The 14,753-nt window shown below is 34.3% G+C and overlaps 2 protein-coding genes across 4 annotated transcripts in view; both read right to left on the bottom strand.

Annotated features, from left to right (window-relative positions):
• The window catches only part of LOC108910124 (protein gone early), a 94,253-nt gene that overhangs the window by 45,154 nt on the left and 34,346 nt on the right, over positions 1-14,753 (bottom strand). The window lies entirely within an intron of this gene.
• LOC108910127 (glycine-rich cell wall structural protein-like) lies at positions 1,305-3,464 on the bottom strand. The gene is made up of 2 exons (XM_018714640.1): positions 3,448-3,464; positions 1,305-2,559 (listed from the first exon to the last, which is right to left on the bottom strand). The coding sequence occupies exons 1-2, from the start codon at positions 3,460-3,462 to the stop codon at positions 1,504-1,506; spliced, it is 1,071 nt and encodes a 356-aa protein (XP_018570156.1). The 5' UTR covers positions 3,463-3,464; the 3' UTR covers positions 1,305-1,503.

The raw sequence follows: 14,753 nt of genomic DNA, 5'->3' as shown, positions 1-14,753 counted from the left end.
TCGAATGTCTACACAAAAAATTATAAAAGTTATTTACTAATTACTTCGAGTGTATTCTTAAGTTAAGGTTAAGAACAATTTTAAGCAGAGGAGTATCACTGTAAACAAATTTGAAAGGAATACAGATATATTTTTAACCTTCAGGAAAAAGTAGGATAGTTGTCAGTGTCATTTTATGTTGCAAACACTCGAATACACGTTTGTACGATCAGTGTTACAAAATGCCACGAACTTAGTCAAATTTAGAGTATGTAAATATAGCGTTTGTTTATGGTTTTTGTAATGGGAATGCTAATGCTGCTGTGGAAGAATATCGTGAACGAGTTCCACATCATAGATATCCTGATAAAAATGTATTTATCAGAGTTTTCAACAAACTATAAGAAACCGGAAGCCAATCGTGCGTTGTCGGGTTGCCTAAGCTTCCGTAGTCACGTAGCTTGTATAACTGGTAAAGTTATAAAAGATATTACTTTTAATCTGCTTAGATTCTCTACAATCCTCGTCAAAAACTGCCATAAATCTACTGAAAATTGCGCATAAAAACACAAACAAGAAGGTAAAAATAAGCAAAATAGTTTGTAATAAAGGTCCGATAATGCAACATTTTTCAGATGGGCCTTCGAGTCAGGAATGTATAGACGAATTGAATACTGAACTTCATCTTGCACTGCAATATCAGTTGATGTCATTTTAAATAGAAATGATATCATTTTGGTTTGATATAAACAATAAATAAGAAAGTAGTACCACTGTATTCAACTTTTATTTTTTTTTTATACGTTAAAATGGTAATTAAATCACTGAAGTTAAAGGGTAAGGATTAAAGACTATGTTCATCATTAACATTTGACTTATCTATGTAAGTTATAGAAATGCTTTATTGCAGAAAAAACATAAGATGAAATCGCTTGACGTGCAATTAAACCGAGTCACTTTGTTATATGGTGTAACAAACATTTGAAATCTCGTATCGAGCATTGCAAAAAAATGCAAGACCTACATCTACGCCTCGTGCGATCTAAGGACATCGGTTATTGCGGGTCACTTTATATAACGACGGCAAAGAAGCCATTAGTCTGCCGCTCGAAGTACATTTATTAAACGTGAACCAAATAAAGTTACTTTCTGTACTTTCACTTCCCGTTGTCTTATATATTATTAAATATCCGACCATTATAATAACCACCGGAATTTACGATTCCTTTCTCTTCACCAGGAAATAAAGAAAGACGGTCCTTCGTTTGTCAATGTTTATTACAAAATTGAAAAATAAAAAAATAAAATTGATTTGTCACCGTACTTAAGCAAAATAACATAAAAATACATAAAACTTATACATAAATATGGTAAATCTAATGAAATATATACAAGTGTAAATGACACGAGTTCGAGTTAAGTGTAAATATCACATCTGTCACAGATCAGTAACGCATTTCAACAAATAACTGATATCCTGGTCATCAGTTATACCCGTAAATTTATGAATTTCGTTTCGTTTCTTTATTTGTGGTATCCGGGTGGACCGTATTTAGCTGATACTCCGGCTGAGGATCCACCGATGGAACCCGAGATGACTCCTGAACCGGTTGTAATACCACCAGCTCCATGACCTGCAATGGAAACGTCACCAAGACCTGCACCGCCGCCAATACCGGCGCCGCCACCGACTCCATGTCCTCCGTCGATCGATAGACCATCTAGGGAAACACCTCCATCAGCGATGACTCCAGAACCTATGCCTCCAGCACCAATACCAGCGCCGATGCCGCCACCGATACCACCGCCAATACCAGCACCACCTCCACCAACGGCTTCCTTCTGTGTCCTGTACTTGATGAAGTATACTTCTGGTTTAGAGGGCTGGGTGGGTGCTGGAGTCGGAATTTCGATGTCTGGTTGTTCTTCTGGTTTCTTAACCAGGACGTACACGAGGGTTTTCTCCTCGTTCTGGGGCTGTACTGGGATGATAGGAGCGGTAGGGGTGGGTGGATTTGGTGCCTTGATGAAGATGATTTTGTAGTGTTTCTGTGGAGCGGCCACCTGGATGGTCTTGGGAGCGCGTACTTCTTCTGGCTCCTCGGGGGCCACGTGGACGTAGACGTGTTTCTGGACTACGACACCACCGGCTCCTCCGGCGAAGCCACCACCACCTCCAGCTCCTCCACCGAACCCACCAATACCGCCAGCGCCTCCAGAGAAGCCACCAATACCTCCAGCGCCTCCAGAGAAGCCACCAGCGCCTCCAGAACCGAATCCTATGGCGCCGCCTGAGAATCCACCCTGTCCTAAGTCAGCACCCCCAGAGGTGAATCCGCCAATTCCGCCGGAGGTGAATCCTCCATGGCCTAAGCCAGCACCGCCAGCGGAGGCGCCGAAACCGAGAGAAACGCCGGATCCGCCTCCCAGTCCTCCGTGGATACCGCCAAGGCTGCCGCCCAAGGCACCCCCAGAGGGTGTTCCGTATTGGATGGAGGGGATGGCGGATGGAGAGGGGTAGTTGTAGCCTACGGGTGGTTCAGGTCGGGCGCATACGACGGCCACCAGGGCAGAGATAATCTGTGGAGTAGAAGTATTTATAAATAAAAAACATAATTTTTATTTTTTTTTAATTATAAACGAAATAAAAATCTAGGGGAATTAGTTTTGCATTGAAATGAAAATATGTAGTGCTTATTGAAAGTCGAACAGAAATAAATTACACAAAAATTTGTCTAATTGTTTCAGTGAAGTTGAATATTTATTTAAAATTATTGCTATTTTAAAAATGTAAAAACAAAAATTAGGTAAATTTTACCGTTTAACAATGATTTAATAATTGCGAATAAATGGAGAAACTTTAGTTCTTTGAAATTATCAAGAGAAGAAAGCAAGCCGAATCTTTTGTATATTTTATTACATAATCTAGTGTTATTTTTTCCAGTTTTTTCCATAGGAGTAAATGATTTTTGCTACCAGTTTTTTTGTATTTATGCGTAAATGCAAGAAAAGGGCATTAAAGTTCTAGTTCTAGTTGCAATTTTTTTATTAGTTTCATGCTGACATAATCTGAGTATGATTTCGATTTATAAACAAAACGCCACAAGAGAGATATTGTAGTTGGTTAAGAAAATAAAATATTTGAATGAAATCAAAACGATATTCTTCCGAAATAGAACCCTTAAAATGATTTGGGATGCCAAATACTATTCATTAAATACAGGAAACATTTTTTAATCGCATTTAAATGATGGATTTTTTTTTATAATTGTTATTTTTCTTAATAGCCACGTATTTGAAAACGCCGGCATCCAATTTTTGCCCGAAATTAAAATTTTCCACTTCACAAAAGCCAATCAACAAATTATGTAATCAACAAGCACTACACTTTCCGCAACACGAGAAACATCCAAAATAGAAAAATCACTTTCACTTGCGGCACTGGCGAAAAATTCAAACTGGACTTACCAGAAACGGTCTCATCTTATGAGAGCAATAATTGAGTGGGTTACTCAATAAGGTCTGAAAGTATTTGACGCTGTTCCAAAATCTGAGCCAACTTTTTATAGTAATCCCCTTAACCCCCACTAGAAAGTAGAATCTGTACTATCGCTTTATGGAAGATTTAATTAATTTAATGATGTAAACGTAAATAGTAAATCGGGCAGTATGGTGTGGTGCTTTTCATATTATACCGGGGATGACTCAAGGCTGCGTACCATCGAAGTGAAAGAGTTCGCCGGGGCTGATGGGGTCATTATAACTATTTTTAGGGGCACAACCCACTTAACAAAAAGCAAACACGACGGCCAGGACACAAATATTGACGCTGCAATTTATTGTTCCGTAGGTAAATAAATTCAGAGGCGAAAAATATGTTTGCGCGGTTGTGAAAATTAATTAAAATCTCGCAGGATATCTAACGAGATATGCCGCTACTTGCGCGGTCTGCCGCTGCAATTAACGTACGCGGGATGATTAAAAAGTAAGTAGTACCGCAAGTTGGTAAGTTGATAAGATGTTAAATTAATGCCCGTGTCTAATAAATTTAATTTTGCATGTAACTAATTTATTTTGTGCATTTTTGATTTGGTTTAGATCAAGAGGTACAACAAAAACATTTAAATTTTTTTAAAGGACTTATAGTATATTTAAAAAAAAATAATAATTCACTTTATATGATACTGCATACCAAAACGAGAAATTATAACCTGGATTATTTTATAGACACTTTAAATCATGAAGATGGCATTAAAAGACGAGTCTGATTTTTCCGTAATACTATTTCCCGATAAATAAAGGAAAAATTAACAGCCCGAGGTCACCAACTAAACATTTAATGTAACAAGAAATGTTTGACATAGATTGAAATGATTGAAACAGAGATTTTATAAATCGGAAAAAAAACAGGAAAAAAACTATTTTTCCGTTTTTTAACCAAACGGAATGAAAATAACATTTTAATTTTTATTAATAACCGACCTTTTTTATCGCTCTGTACAATGAATAATTCTAACCTGAATCACACTGTACGATAGAAATGAGATTTTGGTATTACAAAATGGAATACCTATAATTAAACTATAATTTTTTTCGTTAAAACGATTTTCCAATTTGTACCATTNATATTTAAAAAATAATAATAATTCACTTATACTGTACTGTATACCAAAAGGAGAAATTATAACCTGACTTATTTTATAGTCACTTTTTAAATCCTGAAGATGTCATTAAAAGCAAGGTTGGCATGATATATATCAATGATATATATATTCGATATATATCATTGATATCTATCACGATATTTATTCCTTGATTTATATCATGATATTTATAAAAAATTAAATAATGATTCCTACTGGTTTAAATTGATAAAACTGTTAACAGATGGCAGCAAAACCGTATGCTAATCGTTGATGTGATTCCCCGAATTTTCCAACAAAGTAAAATTGAATGAATATTTTCAATTCATTATTTCTCCAGGTGTTAGTCAATTCGAGCAGGTGCTGAGTGTTTGTATTTGTTTTAATATTTATGAAATTTATGTTGACTTCGGCGTAAATTGGTTAGTTTTCGTAGTACTTAATATTCGCGCAAATATTTGTTATTAATTTCAGAATTTATATTTATTTTTTCGTTCTTGTTTTTGATATTTGGAATAAAAATATTTACCTAAATAGTTTATTTCGTTACCTACTATAATATACATAAACTAATTAATTAAAAAAAAAAATAAATATCAAGACTTGATATATATCGGATATATATCAAGATATATATCCGATATTTGATATTTATATAAATATCATGATATTTGCCAACCTTGATTAAAAGACGAGTCTGATTTTTCCAATACTATCTCCTGATATATAAAGGAAAAATTAACAGCCCGAGGTCACCAACTAAACATTTAATGTAACAAGAAATGTTTGACATAGATTGAAATGATTGAAACAGAGATTTTATAAATCGGAAAAAAAACAGGAAAAAAACTATTTTTCCGTTTTTTAACCAAACGGAATGAAAATAACATTTTAATTTTTATTAATAACCGACCTTTTTTATCGCTCTGTACAATGAATAATTCTAACCTGAATCACACTGTACGATAGAAATGAGATNGTTTGGTTTGCTGGAATCCTCGAACGATTTGCTAGAGGGACGCCAGAGTTAGTTTTTCGATATTTTCAACGGTTAAAAAGATATGGAGGGGCTTTGTTTTTACCAATTGGATTGCTAATTGGATTTCCAATTGGCTTTCCAGTTGGATTCCCAATCTCCATTTCGTGGCTGAAAACATATTATTCAATTCTCGAAACCGAGAGAGTTTCACTAACCAAATTTGGACAGGATCATAGCTAATACAATGCGGAACATCGCCTTAATGGTAAAAATGTTGTCACCGCCGTTCTTGATGGTGAAAATTCGAAATATTTGAAATTATTCAATTTTCGTGGCTGAAAACATACATAGACATTGTCGAAACCAAGAGAGTTGCACGAACAAAATTTGGACAGGACATAGCAATGCGAAACATCGCCTTAATGTTAAATAAAAATAAATGACAACATTTTTTTTTAAATAAAACCACCTTTTCAATGTTGTTGCTCGTTTTAAAAAAATACGACCACTGTAAAGGTTTTGTTCGCTAAAAGATATTGCTAACCGTAGAAAACTATCACCCTGTATATAGATTTGACTAAAGCTTTAAGAAATAATATGTCATAATAGTCCAAATAAATGTGCCAAATTTTAAAGCGATCGGTAAAAGGTTTATGAAGTTATTAATTATTAAATTAGTTTTATTTTTGACAACTTTGGGCCTGCAACTCAAAAACCAAAAAGTTTTTATTTAACTTTTTTTTCTTACATCGTATTTATTTACCGTCGTGAATACGCAGTCAAACGTTGTCGGTGAAATTTGCGGTCACCCTGTATATTACTTATTTAACAAATATAATAGCTGGAACCCTTTATATCCTGGATTATGGTAAATGATTAACTTTTCCGAACTTTTTTCTAATTTTTCTGGGGGAAAAAAAATGTTTGACGTTGAATTTTTCCGGAAATTTTAGATTTCTGGTTCGGAAGCTTCTCGTCTCAAGATACTGCAAACGATTATATTGAATTAACGTACAAATATTGATCCAGAATAAATTATTGTGAACTTGCTTCATCAACACTCTGTATAAAACAGTTGCTATCGCACATCACGTGACGAATTATCAAAGTTTATATAAAGGCGTATACTACAGAAAATGACTTATTATTCAGTTATTTACTAATAAATAAACATCTGGAATATGATCGAAAAACTTAAATTGCATTTATTATAGATCTACAACTTCAAAAATTAACGTGATTTAATTATTATATAACTACGAAATGTCACGTTGAGATTTCTAAATTGTTACCCAAGCCTAATATCACTTGGGTATTGGGTATTTCTTGCACTTTCCGAAATGTCAATAAAATACACATAAACCTTTTATATCGAATGCATTAATAAATTCTTTTGACGATACATAAAAAGGCATTTATAAAATATATAATATATGACGTAGATTGCTGCTCTTACACATTACAATTGTCAATAGTTAGATTTTTGCGTTGACTCAAGATTAAAACGACTAACCACTACTGTTGGCCCGTGTTGGTAGTGCCATCTAGACCACAGAGGAAGACACTACAAAGTTACCCATTACCATTTTAATATTAATAAGAGGAGTTCTAATGAAACGTGATAAATAAACAAAATTGTTATGTTATTTTTCGACTCATTTCATATTTATAGGTAAGTAAATTATAATTCTATACCATTTTGCCACAACTAATTGACGTTTGAAACTTGAGAAATTCCGAATCATTTCCTAGATCATTTGTGTTTTTCAAAATTACATAATCTCGACTTCTGAAAGCGCTATGACAGAGTCCAAATGTGTATCAGTTCTGGATGACATGAAAATAATTATCATTATATAATTAGTGGAAGAACACGCTGATAAATGTAGAACTAGAGCTCAATAGGTATTTCCGGACACGGTCCCTTCACCTGTTACGGCATCTCACAGTTGTTTGCGTTCACATTAATAAGAACAATCAGTACTAATTTTTCAATTTCAACATCGTATATCTACTTATGTAGAGGCAATCAAAATTACAACATTTGTAAAAGTGACTAATTAACTTCACTCTTCTATTCTAATTGGTTCTATTTATTTAATTGCGAATTAAATTAGTGTAAAGCTAATTTTTTAAAACCACCATTTTTCATTGTTGAATGAAATTAAAGTGAAAATTTCTTCTTGTATTCATGTCCAAGCTTACAATCAGTGGATTCCTCCTCATTTAGTCACAAAAAAAATAACGTTTATTTACTTAATGTTTTATTATTTGGCAGTAACATTACCCACTTATCGGAAATTATTCATGTCACATTTTGAACAATGGAACCTGCTGGTTTGCTAAACTGCTGTGCTACCTCAGAAGCTTTCCTATACATATAATAACTTACATGAAACAGTGACCTCAATATAGATTCAGATATCAGGCAATTAACATAAATAAAGGCAATGGAAAAATATTTAATAGGCTGAATCAATTTTAAAGTCACTAAATGAAACAAAACTGTCTATCACATCTCATTCCTTGTACCAAGGAACATACAACCCCAAGAACTTTTACTTCTGCTCTGGTGGACCATATTTTGGTGGTGGTGGTGGGGTACTGCTAACGTGTAGGGTTTGTTCCACCGGGGTCCCAGTGACGGATAAACTGAGAGCAGAACCCCCAGTCAAAGAAGCTTTATTGAGATTCAGGTCTACGCTTGTGTGAAGACCAGAATCGCCGATTGTAACAGTAGGCACGGTTACATCGCTACCTTTAACCACATCCTCGACAATAGATATGCTTCCAGTTCCACCCTCTATAGGCAAGGGAGAACTCCCAGTCAAAGAGGCTTTGTTGAGATTCAGATCTACGCTGGTGTCGCCGCCGAATCTAACAGTAGGCACGGTTGCATCGCCACCCGCTATAGGTAAGGGAACACTCTCCTTCCTAGTATTATACCTGACGAAGTACACCTCTGGTTTTGTGGGCTGAGTTGGAGGAGCAGCATGGAACTTGATTTCGGGTTGTTCCTCTGGTTTCTTCACCAAAACGTACACCAAAGTCTTCTCTTCATCTTGTGCGCGAGGTGGAATCACAGGCGCTACGGCAGTTGGAGGAGTCGGTGCCTTGATGAAGATAATTTTGTAGTGCTTCCTAGGAGGTGGTATTATTATTTGCCTTGGGGGGAGCTTCGCTTCGGGTTCCTCTGGAGCAACGTGGACATAGACGTGTTTCTGAACTTCCACTGCTCCTGTTTGTACACTAGGTCCTTGCACGGCTACACTCGAAGTAGCGACTGTTGGTCCTACGGATCCCACATTTAGTTGAGAAGAGCTCAAGCTCAGATCAGGAGCGGGAGTTACTGACACCTGAGGCAGCCCAAGGGGAAGCTGAGAAGACCCCAAGGACAGTTGTTGTAAACTTATAGGTAGCAATGACCCTCCAAGATTGAATCCTGACTGTTCAAGGTTCAACCCTTGACTTGCCAAGGGCAAGCCGAAGTTTAAATTCAAGGACTGATCGCCTAGAGACTGGAATCCGAACGGTTGGAATCCGAGAGACTGGAATCCAAAAGGTTGAAGTCCCAGAGGTTGAGCCAATGGCGAGCCATACTGTCCAGCGCCTACTACGTTTTCGACCAATAAAGGTGGGGCGATTGTAGGTGCAGATAAATTGATCACAGGTGGAGCTGGTGGTTCGCCAGGGGACGGTAGGAACACCTGGGGTGCAACTGACGCTGTTTGTAGGTTAAAAACAGATGGCGCAGCGGATGGAGGTGTGCCTAAGTTAGATAATATTGTTGGACTGGCTGAAGGTGTGGGAACTGGGTAGCTGTAGGAACCCCCTGGTTTCCCGTGAGAGATGGCAACGATGAAGGGAATTAACTGAAATGCGAAATCGGATTTTAACGAATTGAAATTGTCTTTAACGATAGAACAGTGAAAAATTAAAAATGTAGATAGTTAACTACTTTTTTTTAAATTACTTTTGTAACTAGTTTTTTTGTGTCTAAAGTCTAATGTCTTCGTATTAATAGAAAGCTATTCGAAGTAATTTGACATTTAGATTATGTAGTAAGTTTAAGATATATTATAAATTGGATGATTCCAATCGTCCTTCGGAATGCCCGTAAATATAATGAACAACCTGTTCTCTAAAAGGCAATAATTCGACAAAGGTAATAGGCTCATAAGTTACTTCAAAGTGAATGTTATACTTTCGACTGCCTCTGAGCAAATTTCCCTAACAATCAAGTCAACGATAATAAGCACATAAGAAAATCGAATAACAGTAATTGCTACATGTGAACTTAATGAAGTTAAAAAAAAAACGATATAAATTTAAATTAAAAACGGTTGTCGGTTGCCATTTTTTTTGTTTGATATGTGAGCATTTAATCTGCATATTAAATAAAAAATTTAATATTCCAAACTTAAATAGCGAAAGTCAAAAAATATTTGCATACTTTCCTGATGAAGAGAAAATGTTTGAATTTTAACTAAAAATTAGAACTTTCAGTTTTACCGACAAGCACAAATTTAAAAATAGTCCCGTTTATTTTAAAGATATTCTAGTTTGCCGCAAAGTTTTAGTTTTTTCTCTGCTGATTCGGATATTTTCACACAAGTGAAGAAGACTAGAAAATTATTTTTAAAATAAGAGCAATATTTTGTCTAACATCAAACTTTGACTGATCTCTCTGACGTTTAGGATTTATTTTTATTATTTTTACAATTGCAAAGTACTTACATTAAAAAAAAACAAAAATTCTATTTTAAATTTTTTGTGAAAATTGAAAATAAAACTTTCCTGTCTTTATTTTCTTCATTTACTATAAACAAATTCTCGGAAAAAAATGTATTTTTTACACTATTTTAAGCTAGATTTTAACCTAAAAATATTTCTTAATTTTGCATACTTTTTTAGTTTCTCTTGCACTTTGAAAACGTAAAAATATGCGTTAAACCCTCAAGTAATAAATTACGGATTCTTTTAACAAAATATTGCATAATAAATATGCTAAAACGAGCACTGATGACCCTTTAATATGAATGGACGACTGTAAAGATCTACGCAATTGGTGAGGTATGTGCTTGTTGACTTTCTGCAATCAATACGATGTTAAGTGATAAAAAATACCACCTCTTAGTTAAGTAGTAGGTAGGTCGCACGTTTGAAACTTCAAGCCCACTTTGCTAAGTAAATAAATAAAACAGTTTAAGAGCTTCCCCTTGTCCAACAAGGTAAAGTTAATTTGCAAGACCATAGTAACGGTAATCTTGCTTGAAGAACTACAATTTTTAACTAGGTACTTAATCACTTTATTCCAAAAAGGTTGTTATAGTATCCCATACACGATTCAATTGTCATTTTATGGAAACCAATGTTAAATTCACTAAAGTAGAGAAATATCAGAGAACTTTTTACACAATTTTACACAATTTGGCACCATGCATCCACAAAATATCCGTAAGTATCCGTCACTAAATTCACTGTTTACTTACAATAAATAAGGGTCTCATTTTCGACTGCTAGGAAGAACCAGCCTGGTTTGGCGACATATCAAATTCCATAAGGTATTTTATAGTACTTCTTTCCCCACTAGAAAGTGTCGGACATTTTTCATAATATAAACTGATTTAAGCTAAAAAATATGCAAATCATCTGAATACTATTACATATATTTGGGTGCTGTTGATGTAGAACTTCTAGTTCTCCAATTATACCTGTTAGGCAAATTCGTCTTTCGTAATAATGTAAATAGAGAAATATCTATTAATTTCGATACGGGTATTAACTGACTTGATGTGTCTTAGCCGTGTCCAAGATAAGGATGCTTAACATGGAAATAAAGAAAACGATTAAAGATACACGGGCTTGAATAAAAAAAGATGTGTCACTAATCTGTCACCTTAATTTCGAATAGATTTCAACCATATTGTTTCTACAAGCTTATTAATTTAGATGTACAAAAAATTATGCACCAACTAAGACTAGTATACAAGGTCTGTTCAGAAAATAGCTGAACTTTATTTTTTTAAACTTTATTAGTGAGATATTCAAGAACATGTGGTGACAGAGGAGGTTATTATTTGAACATACCTCGTATAAACTTGTATCTACTATTATTTTCAGGGCCTATTGAAATATTGTACATTTTATCACATAAAAAAATAATCTAATCTAGATTTTGTTTTGTTGACACGTAATATCATATAAATATTATTTGTTGCAATATCTATTAAATAGCTTGGAACAGATATATTGTTATTTAATGCGCTTATTATATAAACCCAGACAATAACTGAACCTTTCGAAGGAACGAATGTGAAAGGCTTAACGGTTATCATAAGCAACTACAATTACCTAAATATATTTTTCATAATCGATACCGAAAATTCATACAATGCACTGTTCACATTATAGGACTTCTAAGACGGATGTGACCGAGAGCCTAAAGATATTTTAAATTACTATTAGCCACAACCTTAGACGTTCTGTTCTGAAAAGATTATGTAAGAGCAACAAAAAAAATTGAAACTAGAACAGTCCCGACTAATAACGATCTCCATCATTTTTGGACCAATAGAGAAGGAAGATGGGTTGCACAACCTTTTTTGGAACTAGTGACTTGCACCTCGCCAAATGTCATCCACTGATGTTAGTTTTGGCTGTTTATTTCGTCCAACGAGTAGGTTTTTATACTCTCGCATAATTAAAAGTAGAAGACAAACCTATTTCTACCCCTTTCATCGCACCAATCAGCACAAAGCCGAAGGTTTTTACTCAAGAGGGTCCGGGGTATTATTATTCAACAGACAGCGCCTGCACAGTGATTAAAATTATGGAAATTTACACATCTGCAACGACTTCTACAGTAAGTATTATCTATAAATCATGGGTTTTACTCCGCTCCTCAATCCAGTAGCAGTTAAATCAATATAGGAGCCATATTTCACTTTAACATCGAGTACAAGCAGTACTGGTAACATTCTAACAATATTTCACTTATTTCATTGTAGAAACGCAATTGGCCTCGATTATTATTGAAGATACCGAAGGATAAACGAGTCCAACCAACAAAATGGATGCTTTGACATCATTACAAGCAAGTGCCATTCAATTCACGCATTTCAACTTTTTTTTTTATTATATAAATTCAATCAATGATACATTAATTTCACTGCCATACTTCTACAAGGTGTTCATTAGTCAAAATTACAAAACAAACAGAAAAGAGACAAAAAACAGAATCAAATGAACTATAACCGATTGAGGGCTATTACTTTCATGCTACAGGGTCTAAGCTTGCATTTTCCAAGGGCCAAAAAAATACATAGCTCTTTATTGAACAAATTTGATCCTCGATTCGTTTGAACCTGCGTTAATTTTGAGGAATATTGCCAGCCAAATTAGGAGACGCTTTGTATATGATTAACTTTCAAATTTTTTATACTTTCATGATTTGAATGTGGTTTTAAGTATATTCGAATAATTGTGCTCCACTAGCCTTGTAACAATTTCATTAGATATGTAAAGCAATTGAACATTCACAAAAAAACAGTAAATAAGCTTTTCAGAATTTAAACTCATGTTGAAGCCTACAGCGCAAAAATCCACACTCAAATATTTCACAATAGCCATAATTCATCGTGTCATCATCCTTATTGATGGAACTTATAATCTCGATCGGCAGCCTGGTTTATAGCGGTGGAAAGTTGTTGGGCAAGAATAGGATATATTCTAATTATTATCTATGGTAAATTCTGCTCACTCATCTAGTAGCTATTTCGGCCTAATTTAGACATCGACATTCGAAATCTGTGCGAGCTATTAAATTCTGTATGCGGGCGATCGTATCGCCAAATTATTCCACGGAATAGAATTGGTTTAATTGACATTCGAGAAGTACATGTTGCCAGGGTTGATAATTATGTAAATTTCGGTGTATACTAGATTTGCTATTTTAATATTGGGGCACTATAAAATACATTTTGGAAATATATGGTTCTGCATCTCATTTGAGCTATAATTATGTAATAAAATTGTACAATTAGCCGATTTTCATAAGTTTCTACAACTCTGGGAATTCCTAGGCTATTGCCTTATTTAGTAACCAATAAAGCCATCTAAGGTCGGCAAAACAAGAAAAATTTTAAAGTATTTTATATTCCATTCGCAGATTTTTAAAGTTGTAGATACCTATGCAAAATACCAAATGAACAGTCTGCAATGAAAAGAAAAGTTTTTAATCGTATTCAATAACGTATACGTGTGTGGCATATTTACTTTACTTATTTGTAGATAATAAAAAAGGCACATGAAAAATAGCACGTTTCAGTTTGTTCACGTATAAACAATATAAATCACCTAATAATGAATTTAATAAAAACTCGGTACAAACATTCTACACAAAAAATTCATATAAAACAACAATTAAGGTACCACTGGAACATTAAAAGTTATTATCTGAAACTAATAAATCAGCCCACAGAAAATTATTTTGACGATAAAAAGTAAAAGTATATTTGATGATGTAACTTAACACTAACAATTACATATATTTAATCTCTTCTATTGCTGGTGTGGACTCATTCAACGAATAAAAAAGAACGTTTACCTTATTTGACCAATTTTTTTTTTTTTTGGTTTATAAATGTGCCTATCTTAAATCAAAAATAACACAATTGCAACCATCTCGATGGCCGAAAAAAGTACAATAAGATTTGTGAAATGAGAAAGTTATAAAATTACTTCAAAGTGTTATCCATCGCTAGACATCTCATCCTCTTAACGAAAGTAAATCGCTAAAAAAATTGCGTAGTGAAGGGACGGTAAGCTGCTACCTCTTTTAAAAGAATGAATATATACAGGGCGAATTTCAAGAAGTTAACACATAATAAAAATATCAACATTACTTCAGAAGTGATATATGTATTTTGAAATGGTTACAGCAATATTTCCACTTTGTTATTACATCACTTAAGGTTGTATTCGCAGCATTAGTCTCCGTGTTCTTCTCCTAGTAGTGAACAACATTAGGTGTGTAATCTTAAGTGCTACATTGCCAATTTCGAGATAAAAAATATCGCCCAATTTTTCATCCGAGTTTGGAATATGTTTCTACTTAGGCAATGGTGCACTAAGATAACTCGTTGTAACAC

Source organism: Anoplophora glabripennis, unplaced genomic scaffold (assembly GCF_000390285.2).
Source record: "Anoplophora glabripennis isolate ALB-LARVAE unplaced genomic scaffold, Agla_2.0 scaffold184, whole genome shotgun sequence".
Lineage (NCBI taxonomy): Eukaryota > Metazoa > Arthropoda > Insecta > Coleoptera > Cerambycidae > Anoplophora > Anoplophora glabripennis.
Note: the sequence above shows the minus strand (reverse complement) of the source record. Positions and strands in the feature narration are given on the sequence as shown.